The 20,209-nt window shown below is 40.1% G+C and overlaps 1 protein-coding gene across 1 annotated transcript in view; it reads left to right on the forward strand.

Annotated features, from left to right (window-relative positions):
- Positions 1-20,209, forward strand: part of LOC122551515 (dual 3',5'-cyclic-AMP and -GMP phosphodiesterase 11A-like) — a 411,702-nt gene that overhangs the window by 362,483 nt on the left and 29,010 nt on the right. Inside the window, exons 16-18 of the mRNA XM_043693531.2 lie at positions 2,530-2,607; positions 6,588-6,651; positions 12,372-12,446. Of these exons, the coding sequence (XP_043549466.1) occupies positions 2,530-2,607; positions 6,588-6,651; positions 12,372-12,446 (217 nt within the window). The remainder of the gene's footprint in view (positions 1-2,529; positions 2,608-6,587; positions 6,652-12,371; positions 12,447-20,209) is intronic.

The following is a 20,209-nucleotide window of genomic DNA, read 5'->3' on the forward strand; positions in this document are numbered from 1 at the left end:
ATGTCTAATGAGTACCTAGCAGCAAAACACAAAACCAACAAGATGCTGACTTTTATTACTGTACAAATAGAATCAAATTCTTTAGAGGATATGCTAAAGCAGCACAGTACTTTCATCAAAATACACTAATATCACCACATTCACCAGTGATTGCATAGGGACATCATCTAAGCCCCAGAGACTGTAGAAAGTAGAGCAGAATGATTGATCCCTGATGTTCGAGTGATGAGCTATAAAGGAACAATTTGAAAGTTAGAGCCTTTCAGCTTTGAACAGAAACATTTCTTTGGACCCTTATAGAGAAATAAAATGTTTAATCAGATAAATACTAAATAGTATTTTCAGATTAGCCAGATAGCATAAGTTATAACTTGTAAATGGCAAATATGGGTATATGTTGAAATATTTTCTTTATACAGCACTTATTAACATATGGATGGTTGTAATTATTTGAACTCATGTAGCCAACAGCTATGTGTTGTACTGAAAAGACCATATAGCAGGCAATATAAAATGGGCTGAAGGGTCTCTTTCAATTGAAAGAGTTGGCAATGTAGGGTAATGCCAATGGACTAGTCATCCCAGACTAACACTCTGGGGAAATGTATTCAATGTGGAAGCTGCTATAACTTATATTCGATTATTTATTCTAGAATTAAAAACTAGTCTCGGTAATGGAAACTATGAACTGTTCTCAATTATTGCAAATTCCACCTGGTTCACTAATGCTCTTTTACAGGAAGAAATATGCCATCCTTACCTGTGACTCCAGAACGCAGTAATGTGATTGACCCTTAACTGCTCTTTGAAGTAATCGAACAGTCACTCAGTTCAAGGGGCACCCAGGGACAATCAACAAATGCTGGCCTTTCTGGCAACTCTCATATGCCAATAATGAATGAAAAATAAGAATCAAAATGACCAAACTCATTCACTTTTTATTGATCCAACCCTGCCAGTGAAAACTTTGGACTATTTTACTGAACCTATTTCTAAAAGCTAAAGTTTGTGTATTGAGGTCTGAACATATGGACAAGGAACAGGAGTAGAACTCTTGACACTTCAAACCTGCTCCACCATTCAATAAAACCATGGTTCATCTGATTTTAATCTCAAATCCACATTCCTGCAAATCCCTAATCCTTCATCTTCTTAATAATCAAGAATCTATCTCCCTCCACCTTAAAATATTTAAAGTTTCTCCATCCACTGCCTTTTGGGGAAGGGAGTTTCAAAGACTCACGGAAAAGAAATTTCCTCATCACCGTTTTACGTGCTGCCCCCCCCCCCCCGCCCTTATTTTATAACTATTTCCCATAGCTCTAGTATCATGCTTTCAATATCTTAAAATAAAATAAAGAACTGCGGATGCTGGAAATCTGAAAGAAGGCCAGGAATTGCTGGAGAAACTCAGCAGGCCTGGCAGCATCTGTGGAGAGAAAGTAGAGTTTAACATTTCAAGACTAGTGGCCCTTATTCAGAACTAGTCTTTTCAACATTCACCCAGTTATGTCCTCTTGGGATTTTGCATGTTTCAATTAAGTCTTCTCTGACTCTTCTAAATTCCAGAGGATACAGGAGTACCATGTCTAGTCTTTCCTCATAAAACAATCCACTCATTCCAGGTATTGGTCTGGTAAACCTTCTCTGAACTGCTTCCAATGCATTAACATCCTTCCATAAGTACAGTGACCAATACTGCAACCAGTACTCCAAGTATAATAGTAATGGTTCACTGCTTTAAAGAAAACTGGCATTAAAGTTTCACTCTTTGCTGAACATTGCAAACTGCTCCCTGCACAGCTTTCTCCTACGGTCATGTTCTTCCAACTGGAAATAATTAAAACAGTATCAATCCTGGCAGTATATTCCCAAAGTGATTTCTTCAGAAATCCACCCCACTTATGGTAATCTCTCCATGAAGCTTCAACCTGCCCTATTACTGCCACATCTCCTTTATTAATCTCAAAAGACATTCTATCAATCAACATACTTCCTCTCCAAAGAAACAAATCTATGATTTTAAGGTGTTTTCTGCCATAGATTGATCAAGATAAAAAACATATCAAACAACACTCTGTTTAAGTCTCGTCTTATACTGGATTTACTGTATATTCAGTGTATTTTCTATTCTAAAATATGTTAAAAAACTATCAATTAACTTCCATCAGTATAAAATGGAAATGAATATAATCACGTCCCCAAACTGTGTTCGAAATGGCTCTGGTATAAGAGGATTTGAATTAGCCTGTGCTAAATTTGCTCCTTTTCTGTCTTGCTGTGCACACAGATCAACTTTAATCTGCTATATAACATTGAACATTGCTCTGAGTTGAGCAATCAGTACAGTTGGTTTTATATCATTTTAACAATGCTGTATTTGGTGTTTCTAACAGAGGATGAAATAATTATATCCCAATTTGTATGTATAGTATTGTATTTATATGTATTTCAATAGAAACCGCCAATTATCAAATATTATCAATGTCTAGAAGTAATCTAAAACTTACAGTGACATTTCTTTTCTAGGCGAAGAATGAAGTTTTTTGAACTTGTTAATACAGGAGAGTACAACTGGAATGTAAAGGATCAACGAGAAATGCTCAGGTCAAGAGATCTATATTAATTGCCTGGTAATATGTGTCAAAAAAATACTGAAATAGTCATGAAGCAAAGGGACTATATGGGGAGAGATTAGGCCATGACGTGCCTGTTCTTTAGGTGCTACATGGTTTCTGAACACTCAATGGGGTCTAAGATGTGCATGAACACTTCCAAGAAGTGCATCAAATGCCATCATGGTAAGGGGATTTGCACATATGCACCTAAAGGCTAGCAGCAACATAGAGAGCTAGTAGGTTATTGAATCCATGCTAGCTATCTGAAAACAATCCAATTCGTTCTGTTCTCCTGCTCTATCAAGTTTCCGTAATGATTTTACTGAATTAAAATAATTAGAATGTCTCAAAGTTAGGGAGGATAAAATGTAGTTAGGATAACCATTTTTGATCACATCATGAAAGCAAAGAAGGATGAATGTGAGATTTAAATATTTGGGGATTTAACTTCTGTTTTTTCATTACCTTTTAAATTATTGTTTCTGCCTGGCTGGTGTCAAGGTCCTTTCTTGTTTTAGTACATGCCCTTAAATAAACAAAGTTATTTTCAGACTTAGGTGGCCTGGCAGGATTTCTTCTGTAGCTTGAGCAGGATTGGGATATTGAAGAGAGGTCACACAGAGCAGGACAGGTTGCCAGAAGCAGGGGCAGGGAGAGGAGGAGGAAAAGAGCTGTCAGCAGAAGGCCATTCCTACAAAGGATTTAAAGAAACATATTGATATTACCTCAGCCCTAGTGAGGATCAATGTTTGAGTTGTCTCCACTTCACAAAAGTGCTCATGACTAGAACTGCCAATTCCTGCCACCTCAGCTGCAACCATAAAATAAGGCATCAGCATGGCCTGCGACTGTCAAAGCCTATGATCCAACCAGGGAACATTAACTCTTTAAAAGAGAAATCTAAATAGCCAGCAATCCACTCATAGAACCATGCCACAAGATATCATGTTTTTTAATGAATTCAATTTTTATTGTACGTAAGAATCAAACAAAGCAATCAGTATTCATTTATCACTATATTTCTACATTTTACTTCCCACCACCTACCTGCCAATAAATTCTCTTACAACACTCTTGAAACTGCATTAATTGTTCCAGTGATCTGGAAGCTCTGCCACAGCCCTCTGGAATTCACTTTAATTCTCCATGGGGATTCCCAGTATCCTCTAATGTAAGGTTCTAAGGAGATCCTTTCATACATATAAATCCACCAAATAGAAATTACAAATTGTTGACATTTGTGCAATCAAGCTGTATTCCCATTCAATAAGTTCATGGCCAATCTGATTGTGGCCTTGAGTCTACTTTGCTTCCTACTCCTGATATTCTTTGAAGCCCTTGTTTGTCAATTATCTACCTACCTCAGCCTTAAAAGTATTCAATTAAACTGCCTTCAATGCTATCTGAGAAACCACGTTTCACAAACTCAACTCTCTGAGAGGAAAAGTTACCCTCATCTATATCTTAAATGGGAGATCCTTTATTGTAAAACTGATGCCCATAACCCACATTTAACATGGCTAACCCACCTAACATGGACACTACAGGACAATTTAGCATGGCCAATCCACCTAACCTGCATTGTGGGAGGAAATAGGAGACCCATGCAGATATGGGGAGAACATGCAAAACTCCACACAGTCAGAACTCAGCTATTGGCGCTGTGATGCAACAGTGCTAACCGCTGAGCTAACCTGCTGCCACAGGAAGTATAGGAATACTCAGTGGAAGGGAGACTATGTCATAGACAATCGTTTAATCCCCAGATTGTATGTAATCAAATAATGCATTAGCAATACATGTGATCTCAAGCACACTTCCCATTCACCAACAACCCCACACTTCTTGCCTTTCCACTGTCATCACATTGTCGTCTTTCTGCTGGCACAAAAAATAAAAACACATGAAAAGTCTTTCATCCAATTCTATAAATTCAATCAAGACATAATGCATTTTTAAAAATTGATTCACCCTTATGCTTTATTTTAATAGGGATGTTGTGTATGCCTTTGCCTGTCCTAGTGCTTGTTGGAGATGCTTCCTCAGAGGTGGCAGCATGGGAATGGAAGCTTGCTAACCTTCACTTCATGATATTGGAGAACGCCTCAGAGGGTTGTGAAAGCTGAGCAGCCATGCTTACCTGCCACGATGACAGCTGTCTGAGCATCTGTTTCAGCTCTCAGGCCTTTGATGGAAGCAGTTTGTATCTCAGTAGAAGTTGTGACGTTGTTGCCTATTGGGGTCCAGCCATGTCCTGATGGAGGTGACCACCATGTTGGGCAAGATGGCCTCCAAGCTCTTTGCAAATCTCTGTGATGAGTTGGTTCTAGACTCCTTTGTGTGTTCTAATATTGGACAAAAGCTTGCTGAAAGATCTCCCAGACTACGAAGCATTTTGTCATTCTTCTTGATTCTGTAGCCTGGCCCATTGAATTCCTAATTCCAATCCCTGCAGAGCTAGGAGGTGACTTCAGTCTGCACTGATTGACTCCTGTGATATCCTCATTTCTCTCCCTGGCCTGGCTTCTATTCATTTGTTCTTGTGTCTCTCCACATTGCAGATTCATCCTCCACCAAAGCCACTAAAGTATAAACAGTCCGACCCTGAACTGGTGACTGTGAGAGAAAGATCAAGTAAAGGCCCATTTTCATCTTCCTAGTCTTCATTCTCTGACTAGGAAGGTTCTAGCTTTTGGGTATTAGAAATATAAAAGGCACAAGTGTTTAGTTATGGTCATGAAAGAGTAGGATCTAAGAAGAGCTTGTTTAAACCATTTGCAGGAAGCAATAGTGGGCTGAAGAAGAAATGGAATGAGCAATGAAGAGATAGTATACTCTGATCATCGACCCCTCCTTTAACTCTAGTCTCTGAAATTCCATTTCCCATGTCTCCCAGTATTGTCTCTTTCATGGAAATAAAAACCAGCAGGAATGCTTGGCCTCATCCATTTCTTTCCTGTTGCCCATTGTTTTGTGCCAGCTGATCATTCAAAAAGGAGAGCATGCATCAGTGGGTGTCCTGCAATGTGTTTGGGCAATGTGACTGTCATGACAAAGTAACTACAGATGGGACTGAGCTGTGTATTGCAGCAGTTCCTTCCGTGTGAAGCTGCTGTAGGATGTGAGAGTGAGGTGGCCTTATGAATTGAACGGTTAAGGGCTAATTGATAGAAATTGTAGGTAAATAGATGATGGGGATGTAGAGAATTAAGCAGTAGATAATGAGATTGTTACATGCGGCAGGTTATGCATTTAAAGATGAACCCACATTGGCAACTCATGTCAGATCATTAAAATTCTTCCTGCTATACATCTGTGTTTCTGGAGCAATTACCCAGCATGCTCCTGGCCTCTATGTGTTCCCTTTTCCTCCCTGAACATATGTCTGGAAGACCTCCCACTGCCCTGAAGATAAAGGATGATTTTGCTTCTTTTCAGTTCCATGGTTCCTCAAAACACTGGTGGCCGATCTCTCTGTCATTCGTTGCTCAATGCATCACAGATCAGGTTGACTTTTGAAGAAAAACTCATCACATTTTGCTGCCAAATTGGACCTCTCTTCCACGAGGGGCAGACTGTTTTGAAGTAGCAGTAGCCAGTCTGTAGTGGGTCATCTGCAGATGCATGCAACCAGTGAAAAACTGTGGGGAGTATTGGCTGCACTCAACAATTGCTTATCAATGCAGCTCACACCAATTTTACATGATGCCTGAAACACAACACCCAGGCACTGGTTAAAGCACACCCTAAGTGACAAATCTGCTCTCTGCAGTTAGTCAATCTCTCCACATTTGGCTTATTATAAAAGCAAATTAAAAACATATTCAAATTACATGTTTTTAGAGCATAGGAAACATGTAGATCATTTAAAAAAAAAATACAGCACAATGTATTTGGCTTCTGGATAAAGTTCTACAGATGTGTAAGGAAATAGATGCCTACTGATGTAAATGCCTATTGTCATTGTAGGTCAATGCTGATGACTGCCTGTGACCTGGGGGCTGTGACTAAACCTTGGGAGATATCTAGACAGGTCAGCAAGTTGCATATGCATGGCCTTTCAAACTGACTTGTCTTTTACTTGCTAACCAAATAATTTAGTCATATTTGTAATTTATACTTTAAGAAATGAATTTATGCAGAATATGTAAGAAATATTAATAATGACAGCACTTAATGATCAGGAATCTGTCATTCATTTGGAGCTATTTTTTTCCTGTAAACATGCAGATCCACTAAATTAGGTTTCTCTGCTATGTCTCTGAACAGGCTGGTTAGCAAATACCTCGATACATGTTTTCAAATTAAATATAGTGAGATTTAGAATGTTCAGTTTTTCTTTTGCGTTTATATTTGTGTTCAACTAATTGACAACTCTATGAGGTTTGTGTGAAAATATATTCCAATGGGAAAAAAAGACTTCATAAGAAAGATGCAGCATCCATGACTAACTAAGGAAGCAAAGGACTGAATCAAATTGAAAAAAATATGTAAGCAATTCTGAGCAAGTTAGAGACTGGTCAGAAGCAGCTTGGTGGCTCAGTGGTTAGCACTGCTGCCTCACAGCACCAGGGACCTGGGTTTGATTCCAGCCTCAGGCAGTTTCCTGTTTCCTCCCACAGAACAAAGATACGAGGGTTGGGTGAATTGGTCATACTAAAATTGTCCATAGTGTTCAGGGATGTGTAGGTTAAGGGCATTAGTCAGGGGAAATGTAGAATAATAGGGTCTGGGAGGGTTGGTGTGGACTTGATGGGCCCAATGGCTTGTTTCAACAGTGTAGGGATTCTATTCTATTCTAAGAATGAACAAGTTTCAGAAAGCAGCATAGACTCATAGAGATAAACAGCATGAAAACAGACACTTCGGTCCAACCTGTCCATGCCAACCAGACATTCCAACCAAATCTAACACCTGGCCCATATCCCTCCAAACCCTTCCTATTCGTATACCCATCCAAATGCCTCTTAAATGTACCAGTCTCCACCACTTCCTCTGGCAGCTCATTCCATACACATACCACCCTCTGTGTGAAAATGTTGCCCCTTAGGTCTCTTATATCTTTCCCCTCTCACCCTAAACCTATGCCCTCTAGTTCTGGACTCTACAACCCCAGGGAAAAGACTTTGTCTATTTATCCTATCCATGCCCCTCATAATTTTGAAAACCTCTATTAAGGTCACCCCTCAGCCTCCGATGCTCCAGAGAAAACAGCCCCAGCCTGTTCAGCCTCTCCCTATAGCTCAAATCCTCCAATCCTGGCAACATCCTTGTAAATCTTTTCTGAACCCTTTCAAGTTTCACAACATCTTTCCGATAGGAAGGAGACCAGAATTGCATGCAATATTCCAACAGTGGCCTAACCAATGTCCTGTACAGCCACAACATGATGTCCCAACTCCTTTACTCAATACTCTGACCAATAAAGGAAAGCATACCAAACGCCTTCTTCACTATCCTATCTACCTGCGACTCCACTTTCAAGGAGCTATGAACCTGCACTCCAAGGTCTCTTTCTTCAGCAACACTCCCTAGGACATTACCATTAAGTGTATAAGTCCTGCTAAGATTTGCTTTCCCAAAATGCAGCACCTTGCATTTATCTAAAATAAACTCCATCTGCAACTTCTCGGCCCATTGGCCCATTTGATCAAGATCCTGTTGTAATCTGAGGTATCCTTCTTCGCTGTTCACTACACCTCCAATTTTGGTGTCATCTGCAAACTTACTAACTGTACCTCTTATGTTCACATCCAAATCATTTATGTAAATGGCAAAAAGTAGAGGACCCAGCACCGATGCTTGTGGCACTCCACTGGTCACAGGCCTCCAGTCTGAAAAACAACCCTCCACCACCACTCTCTGTCTTCTACCTTTGAGCCAGTTCTGTATCCAAATGGCTAGTTCTCCCTGTATTCCGTGAGACCTAACCTTCCTAACCAGTCTCCCATGGGGAACCTTGTTGAACGCCTTACTGAAGTCCATATAGATCATATCTACTGCTCTGCCCTAATCAATCCTCTTTGTTACTTCTTCAAAAAACTCAATCAAGTTTGTGAGACATGATTTCCCACACACAAAGCCATGTTGACTATCCCTAATCAGTCCTTGCCTTTCCAAATACACGTACATCCTGTTCCTCAGGAATCCCTCCAACAACTTGCCCACCACCGACATCAGGCTCACTGATCCATAGTTCCCTGGCTTGTCCTTACTACCCTTCTTAAAGAGTGGCACCATATTAGCCAACCTCCAGTCTTCTGGCACCTCACCTGTGACTATCGATGATACAAATATCTCAGCAAGAGGCCCAGCAATCACTTCTCTAGCTTCCCACAGAGTTCTAGGGTATACCTGATCAGGTCCTGGGGATTTAACCACCTTTATGCATTTCAAGACATCCAGCACTTCCTCCTCTGTAATATGGACATTTTGCAAGGTATCGCCAGCAGTTTCGCTACTTTCTATATCTTCCATATCCTTTTCCACAGTAAATACTGATGCAAAATATTCATTTAGTATCTCCCCCATTTTCTGCAGCTGCACACAAAGGCCACCTTGCTGATCGTTGAGGGGCCCTATTCTCTCCCTACTTACCCTTTTGTCCTTAATGTATTTGTAAAAACCCTTTGGATTCTCCTTAACTCTATTTGCCAAAGCTATTTCATGTCCCCTTTTTGCCCTCCTGATTTCCTGCTTAAGTATACTCCTCCTGCCTTTACACTCTTCCAATGATTCACTCGATCTATCCTGTCTATACCTTACACATGCTTCCTTTTTTTTCTTAACCAAACCCTCAATTTCTTGAGTCATCCAGCATTCCGTATGCCTACCAGCCTTTCCTTCCACCCTAACAGGAATGTACTTTCTCTGGATTCTCGTTATCTCATTTCTGAAGGATTCCTATTTTCCAGCCATCCTTTTACCTGCGAACATCTGCTCCCAATCACCAAAGGATGGCCAAAATTATAATTAGCCAGGAGAAATGGAAAGTGAGTGGAATTAAGCTCGAGAGGTGATCTTAGTGAAACTTACAAAATTCTTTAAGGGATAGACAGGGTGAAGGCAGTTAAGATGTTTCCCTTGGTTGAGTATCAGCAGCACAATTTAAAAATAAAAAATGTCAATTAGGACAGAGATTAAGTTATTATTTTTTTACTCAGACAGTTGTGGGCCTTTGATATTTTCCACCAGAGTTTTGTGGAAGTTCAATCTTTGATAGATTTCTGATAACCATTAGCTTACAAGATTATGGGAATGGGATGGATGAAAGGCACTGAAGTGTGTAATCAGATATGATTGTATTGAATGGCAGGGCAGGTTGAATGGCCTTCTCCTGTTATTATGTTGCTATGAAAAGCAGAAAATAAAAGTTTCCACATTTAGATGAAAAGAAAAAGAATAGCTAAAGTAGAAATTGGTCCATTAGAGGTGAGGCTAGTGAATTAATGAGACAAAAGGAAATAAGTCTCAGTCGTCATTATAAAAAACACTACAATTTGTAAAGAATAGTTGAGAATCAAGAGGAACAAGGGAGCAAAAGATTTAAAACAATCAGTATTTGAAGAGAAAGGTGCAGGAAAAGGTATAAGGACTAAATGCTGATTCAATGGCCTGCACTATAAGCTCTAAAAAGAAGTGGCTTCAGAGATATTGGTTGCAATCTTCCAACATTTCCTGGATTCTGGAAAAGTCCCAGTGATTGGAAAACCTCAAATGTAACACCACTATTTAAAAGAAGATAGAGACAGAGAGCAAGAAAATATATATTAGTTAGCCTTACATTTGTCAAAGGGAATTCATTATTAAGGACATATTGGCAGGACATTTAGAAAATCACAATATAATCAGGCATTATGAAAAGAAGATAATATTTGACTAATTTATTCGAGGAAGAAACAAGCAGGGCGGATCATGTGAAGCAGTAGGTATGATGCATTTGGATTTTCAAAAGACATTCGATACCGAGTTACATGTAACACGGTACTACAGAGAATGAGAGCTCATAGTGTTGGTAAAAATGTATTAGCATGAATATTGGGATTGATCAGCTAACAGTAAACTGAGTATTGGAATAAATGGGTCATTCTTAAATTGACAAAATGTAACTAGCATGGTGCCATAGAGATCAGTGCTCAGGATCCAACTATTTGCAATCTATTAATGATTTAGATGAAAGGGTCAAGTCTATGGTAGCGAGGCTTTCTAATGTCACAAAGATAGGTAGGAAGGTAAGTTATGAAAGGAACATAAAGAATCTGCAGAAGGATATAGATAGGTTAAGTATTGGAATTTGGCACACAGAATATAATGTGGAAAATGTAAACTCATTTACTTTCTCAGGAATAATACAAGAAACAGATTATTTAAATGAAGAGAGCCTGTAGAAATCTATGGTACTAGAGGGGTATATGTGTCTGGTGCATCAATCATAACAAGTTAACATGAAAGTATAGCAAGTAGTTGGGAGGTCAAATGGATAATTGTATTATTGCATGATGAATGATGTATAACTATACGAAAGTTTTGCTACTGTAGAATTGGACCTTAGTGACTCCATTAGGAGAAAGTGAGGACTGCAGATGCTGGAGATCAGGGTAGAGAGTATGGTGCTGGAAAGACACATCAGGTCAGGCAGCATCCAAGGAGCAGGAGAATCAATGTTTCAGTCATAAGCCCTTATGAGTCCATACCTGAAGTACTGTGCCCAGTTAGTTCTCCTTATTTAAGGAAGAATGTAATTACATTAAATGAAATTCAGAGACATTTCACTCAACAAACTTAGGATGAAAAGATTGACTTGAGGTAAAGTTGAGCAGGTTTAGAAGAATAAAAATTGATCTTTAAAAATGACGTAAGTATCTAAGGAACTTGACAGGATGGTTAGTGAGAGGGATCTTTCCTTGGAGAGGAGAGACTAGAACTATTACACATTGTTTAAAAAATAAAAGTTTCCCATTTAAGGCAATGACAATATTTTTCTCCTAGAAAGTTGATAAATTTTGGAATTCTCTTTCCCAGACAGCAGTGAAAGGTGGATCATTAAATATTTTGAAATCTGAGTTAGACTTTTGGTGTAGATGTGAATCATGCGTTATGAGGGGACAGCAGGAAAGTGGAGTTAAAGCCACAATCAGGTCAGCTATGATCTTAATGTACACCACAGCAGGCTTAGAGGCTAAAAGGCCAAATCCTGCTGTTATTTATTATGATGTTTTGAATATCCATTTTCATTCTTTTCTTTTATATGCCCCTCATCCCCAATCACAAACCCACTCAATGTTCATATATTGCCCTGTGAAATATTTTGTGTTATGTCTTTTTATGTAGGGTATTTATTTCAAAAATTAAAACTTTACCTTTGTCAACTAAAATATTCACTTGTTATGAATTGTTGGTTGTGTGATGGAGGGAACCTTTGCAGTTGGATGGAGCAATCTAAAACTTCTAAAAGTTCCTTTATAACGTAAAGAGAAACATTGTGCACCGTGCCCATTTTAAGGTAGAAACTCCCTCTCATTGTTCAATTTACAAAATACTTTCAGACATTTTAATGAATGCCAGTTGACTCTAAATCCAATTATACAGTTAAAATCTGTTCTTAATATCAGCCATTAATAATGATTTGCTTGGATATGGATATAATGTTGTATCAGGATCCCAGAATGGAGAATCAAAGTAAGAATGAAAACTGATGAGGAATTGTTAACCGAACAAGTTATCTTCTTACAGAAATCTTTGATCTTCTTGCAGGTAGCAGAATTGGTTACTAGTGAATTCTTTGAACAAGGAGACAGGGAACGATCGGAGCTGAAACTCACCCCTTCAGTAAGTGAAAGCTCATTCCTTGCACAGGTCTACTCACTTACATTGGTCATTTTCAAAATAGACAGTGCTGTCAATCCTGAAGAAACAACAGCCCTCCAAAAGCTTGTGACTTCAAATAAACCTGTTGGACTATAACCTGGTGTCATGTGACTTCTGATCACCCTCGTCCAACACCAGCACCTCCACATCAATCCTGTGGTAGTCACTTGTACATTTATAGTTCTTTTTGAACCATAGTATCCCAAATGAAAGATTTTTTGTTTTTCACCAGTTTGCCTCATATATTTACATCATTTTTCAGCTGATGTATGAAGAGGTAATTTAGAAAGTGCATGTTAGAAAATTGTACTTCACTTTGAACATTGCTGAAATAATTATGAACTTTGGGCTAGGAATTAAATCATGCCTGAATGAAAACATGATCCCAGCCCTACACATGCCGTAAGGCAGCAAGGTAGAAAATTAGTCTATCATCTTATTTTGTTTATTATAGACAAGTTGTAGGAGAGAACTTGCCAGCTCAGTGAGATCCAGCCAATTACAACAACTCCTTGGGGTCCTCTGGAGAGACCAAACTTTGGACAGGTTGGGAAGGGTGTAGCACTGGTCAGCAGTGACCTCTCAACTTGTAGCGGAGCTATGTGGAATGTTTCTGCAACTCTGTTACTCAGAGAATGGGAAATGTACCTTTTCAAGGATTTGTGTTTTGGTTTCCTTAGTATACTTGCCTGAGAATATTGACTGCACTATTGTCCATTACAAACCAATTTTGCAAAGGGAATCTCAAACATGCATTAGGCCACTTACTTCTATTGGCAAAAGCTTAATAACATCATCCTACATTTTTATAATGTCTTGGAATCCTAAGGAGCTTTATTCCTTTTCTGTGGATTGTCAACTTAATGTGGGGAGAGGTTTATTCTGCCTGACAAAACCTTGAGTCAGCCATTATGTTGCTGATGGTAGAGCCATAAATGATAGCAAAAATAGGGGGAGTTTCCAACAAAGTGTCATCCAAAAGTTCCTCAACAGCAGAACAAGTGAAGGAGGACTGTGTATCTCACTAGATACAAAGGAGAAGAAGACTGAGGATTGCGACTTGGTCTGTCACTGAAATCTGATCAGAAACTCATCAAGATTATGTGGACAATGATGGCACCCCATGGTCCCCATGTAAAACTAAATCACATAGAGTCTTCGATCAGGGTCCATTTTCTAAATCCTGTAGTGATGGAGGATTAGCAATGGGGACAGGGCTATGAACATGGGAGTCTCTTAGTCAAAGATCTGCACAAACGGACAGACACATGTTGGTCATTGGATATCTGTATTGTGAAAGAGAGTTTTGACTTGCAACATCGGTGACAGTGGACTCCTTTGTTCACCCCGAATGGGAAGGGAGATAGAAAAGGTGCCCCGAAATAAGCTGCTTGAATTTCTCCTGGCTGGGGAGCTTCAGCCTTCAACATCACTATATTTGTCTCAAAGAAAATTTTAAATATTAGATGGATAATTTCAGCAGCAACCATCCAGAAAGACAAATTACACTTGTATCACATGGTTATAGAACTGCACTTTGACATTGCTACCTCAGAGCGACTTACTTTCTTGGGCTGGGGCACCTGAAGGAGCAAGTAAAGGGATACACTATATACTAGGGAGGAAAAGCTAAAAGTGACCTTACGAGTGTTTCATTGTTACAACTCAGAGTTCTGACAAGATCCTACTCCGGATGGCAAAGCTAACTCTGTGGACCTAGAGACTTCACCTCCAGCTCAGCTATAATCAATATGGCACAGTCTGTTCCATCTACGCGCAACTCTATGTGGAAATGTTGCACCTTTTAAATCTTTCCCCTCTCACCTTAAACCTATTTCCTCTAGTTTTAAACTCCCTACTCTGAGGAAAGGACCTCAACAATTCACCTTATCTATGCCCCTCATGATTTTACAAATCTCTATAAGGTCACGCCTAAGCCTCCTACGCTCTAGTGAAAAACATCCCAGCCTCTCCGTATAACTGAAACCCTCCAGTCTCAGTAACATCCTTTTAAATCTTCTTTGCACTGTTTCTAATTTAATAACATCCTTCCTATAGCAGGGCAACCATCATTGTCCACAGTACTCCAAATGAGATCTTATTAATGTCTTGTACAGCAGTTGCATAACATCTCAACTCCTGTACTCAGTGTTCTGACTGATGAATGCAAGTGTGCCAAATGCCTCCTTCTCCACCCGGTCTACCTTTGATGCCACTTCCAAGGAACTATGTACCTACACCTAGGTCTCTCTGTTGGACAATACTCCCCAGGGCCCTTCTATTAACTGTAAGTCCTTCCCTGGCTTGTCGTGCCAACACCTCATATTTCTCTGAATTAAGTTCCATCTGCCATTCTTCAGCTCACTTGCCCAAATCCAATATTCCGTTAGATATCTGGCAATACTGCGTTTCAGCCATGGACGGTCCGTGTTCAACTTTGAGTCACCGGAAAAGGCAAAAGACTTCTTGGATGCTTTAAAATAGACTGACTGGCTTGAATTATGTGGACAATTATTTTATTTTGTTCTTTTCTCTGTAATTAACCTGGTTTACCTGGTTGTTGGATGGGGGTGGTCTTGGTTTTTTTAAATATATGTCAGGGTCATAATTATTTCCTTTTTTTGTCTCCTGTCCCTTCTCTCTCCCTTTCCGCCATCCTTTGTTTTCCTGGGTTTTCTTTTCTTATTATTTCCTTTTGTCCTTCTTTTCTGGTTTAGGATGAGGGTGGGGGGGAATGCGGAGAGAAGTATTATTTTTGTTGTTCTACCAGGAGTGCCTAGGAAAACAGTATGGAGGGGATGGGTTGGGTACCCACTTTTAACTTTCTTGTTATAAGATGCTGTTTTTCTTTCTAACTTTGTGTTGTCTGTGGTGGGGGCATGGCTTCAGCGAGAAGGAGTCATGGTGGAGCTAATGGTTGGTATGAGCAACCCCTGTGGACAAGGGGGAAAAGACTCCTTTCATTTATGTTGTCCAAGTAGCTATTAGAAGCTTTGATTTAGTAGTTTTGGGAAGTTGCATTTTTAAACTTATACAAAAGGTTTATAGTTTTCACTCGGCGCGCTATGAGTGGGACTCTTCCTCCCGGGGGGTCACGGACTGTTTCAGATGGCTATGGCTAACCATTCATTTAAATGGTGCACCTGGAATGTTAAGGGGAGTCATTTACCAATTAGGAGAAAAAACTACTTTCAAGCCTTAGAAAAGAGAGGATCGACATAGCCTTGTTATAAGAAATGCACAACTGATAACTTAACATTTGAAGTTGCAACGGGTGTTTTTCTCATCCTTTAATTTGAAAAGTAGAGGAATTGCTATTCTCATCTGGAAGAACCTCCTGTTTCAAATGCTAGGTCAAATTAAGGATGTGTGCGGGCGATTCATAATTCTTAAAGCTTTAATAGATGGAGAGGAAAATGGGATTCCGAATGTATATTGCCCCCCCCCCAGCATATCTCCTTAAATTCTTAACAGATGCACTTTTCAGATTGATGGCCCTTGGGGCACGTCATATAATTATAGGGGGAGACTTTTAATCATATTATTGAACCCGAGGTGGACAGGATGCCTAGGGGTCTTGCAGGTATGTCTCCGCAATCCAGGCATTTGGTGGACCTGAACAGGGATTTGGGTTGATGGACATGTGGAGGTGTCTTCACCCAAAGGTAGGGATTTTACCTTTTTCTCTAACTCACATAAATGCTATACCAGAATTGATATGTTTTTTGTCCCATTGACTTTTTTGAGTTCAGTGCTGTCCTGCAGAATAGCGAACATAGCTGCTTCTGATAATGCGGCAGCGTACATGGAGGTCAAAGCCGGTGGTGGTAGGATGGGCTCCTGGCACTGGCACATGGACCCTTTCCTCCTGAAAGATAGCAAATTTATAGGGCATTTTTCGTGGGCGTTTAAATCTTTTGGGATATTAATTTAGGTATGGCCAGTAACCCATTGGTGCTGTGGGAGACTGCCATGGCCTATGCACCAGGTTTGATTATTTCTTACTCTGCGACCCGGAAGCGGCAGAGGGGAGAACAGCAATGTTTGCTCAAGGCTCGCCTGAAGGCAGCTGAGACAGCATACTTTGATAGACCGTCTATAACTTAAATTGCAACGATTACAGCCATGAGGGCCACTTTGAATGCTGCACTTACCCAAACAGCAAAGAGGGAAATCTCCTTAGTGAAACAGAGATTATTTGAGTACGGTGATAAACTGGGTAGATATGGCCAGAAAGAAGAATGCCCCTCTATCTATTACATCCATCAGATAGAGTGCTGGTACGCTTACTTGCAATGCTAAGTTAAAAAGATTAATGCAGCATTTTGAAAGTGTTATTTTGAGCTGTATCAGTCAGAGGGCTGTGAGGACAGAATGATGAAGATGGAATCCTTTTTTAAGAACCTGGACCTTCCAGGTGTAACCTCAGAGAAGGCATCCTTTCTGAGTGCTCCCCTTGACAATTCAGGAAGTACAGGAGGCGATGAGGCTGCTCCAGAGTGGTCAAGTGCCCGGCCGGGATGGATTTCAAAATTAGTTTTATAAAGAGTTTACAGACAAACTGGCCAGGCCACTCTTAGATATGTACAATTACCCATTCAGTCAGGGCCACCTCCCATCTTCTGAGAGAAGCAAATATTTCTCTTATTCTTAAGAAAGGGAAAGCCCCAGAGGATTGCACTTCGTACAGGCCCAGATCATTACTGAACATGGATTTTAAAATCCTGTCGAAAATGCTGGCATTAAGGCTGGAGAGGGTATTGCCTTTTATTGTAAAGGAGGACCCAGACAGGTTTTATTAAGGGTCATAGGTCTACAACAATATTAGAAGAGTACTAAATACGGTCCCAATATGTCAGCAAAGAGTGATCCTGGGTTTGGTAGTCTCCCTGGATACAGAGAAAGCATTTGATCGGGTGGAGTGACCGTACCTCTTTTATGTCACGAAACAGTTTGGTCTTGGAGAGGTTTTTGCCAAATGGGTAGCAGTGCTGTATAGTGATCCGAAAGCAGCGGTTCTCACCAATGTTATATGGTCAGATAGTTTTAGTGTCAGCAGGGGCTGCGATTAAGGATGCCCTCTCTCGCCACTATTATTTACATTGGTGATCGAGCCGCTGGCGAAAACCATCCGGACGGATCCCAATATAACTGCCCCAGAGGTAGGGTCAGGCAGGCATAAAATCACCCTTTGTGAGGATGACAACCTTCTCTTTTTAACTGATCCAATTACATCTGTGCCCCTCTTAATACAAGTGATTAATCTATTTGGTTTGTTTTCGGGATATAAAATTAATTTCATGAAATCGGAGGCTATGCCTGTGGGGGGGGTCTTACTAGTATATCCAACTTTGGGGAGGGAACCTGTTTCCCCTCCTAGTGGTCACGGGGGGGGTTTCTGTATTTAGGCATTTTTATTACCCTGGTTTTCGATCAATTATATAAAGCCAATTATGGACAGTTGCTAGAGAAGATAAGGCAGGACCTTCAGCACTGGGGAGATCTTCCGATATCCTTGTTGGTCAGAATAGCTCTGGTTAAAATGAATGTTCTTCCCCGCTTATTATATCCCATGAGAATGCTCCCTTTGATGCTGCCAAGGCAAGCACTGCGCAGGCTTTACAATTGGCTTGGATCTTTTATTTGGCATCATGGTTGGCCTCTTATTAAGTTGGATAAATTGCAGCTTCCGCAGGACAGAGGGGTCTAGATTTTCCAGACTTTAAGAAATATCAATTGAGTTCTTTATTATCCTATGTGGCTGAATGGGCCTGTCAGGATCTGTAATCAATCTGGTTGGTTATTGAGGCCTCCTAGACAAAATGCCCTCTCATTAATTTGTTGTTTATGGACAAGATGAGAATTGTTATGGATCACTGCAAAAACCTGATTGTCCTAAACACATTTAAAGCATGGACAATGATGCGGCAGTGCTAGGGCAATCACAAGAAACTTCCCCTTTCACTCCCATAGTGGGAATGTTGGGATTCCAGCTGGAGTCAATAGACTCTGGCTTTAAGCTCTGGGAGTCCAAAGGAATCTCTTGTTTATGAGATCTATCTGACTGGGACGACATGATGTCCTTCAAGTAGCTGAGTCAGAAGTTCGAGCTACCTAGGAGAGATCTCTTTCGTTACTTCCAGGTTAAAGACTTCATACCAAAGAAAGCTATATTGATGGTTAGTCCCTATAAGTCAGATATGAAAAGGAGAATGCTCAGGTCTACGGTCGCCCTCTCGGTTAGCACTCTTTATCACTTGTTAGGAAGTAATGTTTCAAAGGACATTGAATGGCTATGCAGAACCTGGACTCAAGAATTGGGGGTGGAAATCTTGTCAGAGATTTGGGAGGATATCTGGGAAAATGTTAGGAAGATCTCGATTTGTAATAGGTCCCAGGCTATTCAACTGAATATACTCCATAGGGCTCACTTGGCACCGGAACAGCTTGCGAAATTTAAGACAGGAGTGTCCCCAATGTGCCCCAAGTGTAAAATGGAGATTGGTACTCTTACTCATTGCTGTGGACATGCCACAAGCTTCATAGGTGTTGGGATGCCATAGCGAGTGTTTTGGCAGAGGTTTTGGGAACTGAAGTTAAGTTGAATCAGGTGTCCCTCCTTTTGGATCTTCCAAATCTTCCCTCTTTGGATGTGTAAGAAATTGTTTACTATTCTTTTATTCTGTGCAAGAAAGAACATTCTAATGAGCTGGGTATTAGAGAAACCCCAGGACTCTTGAGCTGGCATAGGTTAGTCATGGAACACATCGCCCTGGACTTACTTACATGTATGGTGCACCAGAAAATGGAATTGTTTTGCAGAATATGGCAGCCCTTTTTGAATTACATTGTTGCAGATTTATCGGCTGTACTGTTCAGGGCCTTTGTGTAGCTGTGAGGGTTGTGTCTGTCGGTTCAGGGGCCCCGAGGGGGAAGAATCCTGAACAAATTTGGGTTTACTTACTCTTGCTCCTAGTGGGGGGGAGCTTCGGTGAGATTGCACTGAGTGTAGTAATTTAATTCAATATAATTTAAGTTAACTTGCTACAACTTAGTTTAAAGCCAAAAGAGAAAATGCTGGAAAATCTCAGCAGGTCTGGCAGCATCTGTAAGGAGAGAAAAGAGCTGATGTTTCAAGTCTAACTGACCCTTTGTCAAAGCTTAAAAAAGGGAGAAAGAAGGAGGTATTTATACTAGGCTGAGAGAAGGTGAGTCATGGCTCCAGAATCAAAGGTAGCAGTAAAGAGGTGATAATGACAGTGCATGGAGAGATTATAGGGAGATTAGGAGCTGTGAATGACCAAGGCTGAAGCCAGTGCTGCATGATTTAATTTTATTTTGTTTGTTTATTTATTTTTCTTCTTTCTCCTTGGTTATTTATTGAATTGTAACTTTTGTTGAGTTTTTTTTTGCTTTTTTTCATTTTTCAGTAGTTTGTGGAGTAGATTAGTAGTTTATTTTCTATTATTGTTATTATATTATGAAGTTGTAACGCTATTTTGTACTGGTTTTGTAATTTTGTAAAAAACTTAAGATTTTTAAAACAAAATCTGATTTTTTAAAATAGTGATGGAAAAGAATAGACCAGATCTAAAAGTTGAAGTTCTAAATTGGAGAAAGGCCAATTTTGACAGTATTAGGCAAGAACTTTCGAAAGCTGATTGGAGGCAGATATTCGCAGGTGAAGGGACGGCTGGAAAATGGGAAGCCTTCAGAAATGAGAT

Source organism: Chiloscyllium plagiosum, unplaced genomic scaffold, assembly GCF_037043375.1.
Source record: "Chiloscyllium plagiosum isolate Xiang-an unplaced genomic scaffold, Cpla_swu_hap1 HiC_scaffold_7, whole genome shotgun sequence".
NCBI lineage: Eukaryota > Metazoa > Chordata > Chondrichthyes > Orectolobiformes > Hemiscylliidae > Chiloscyllium > Chiloscyllium plagiosum.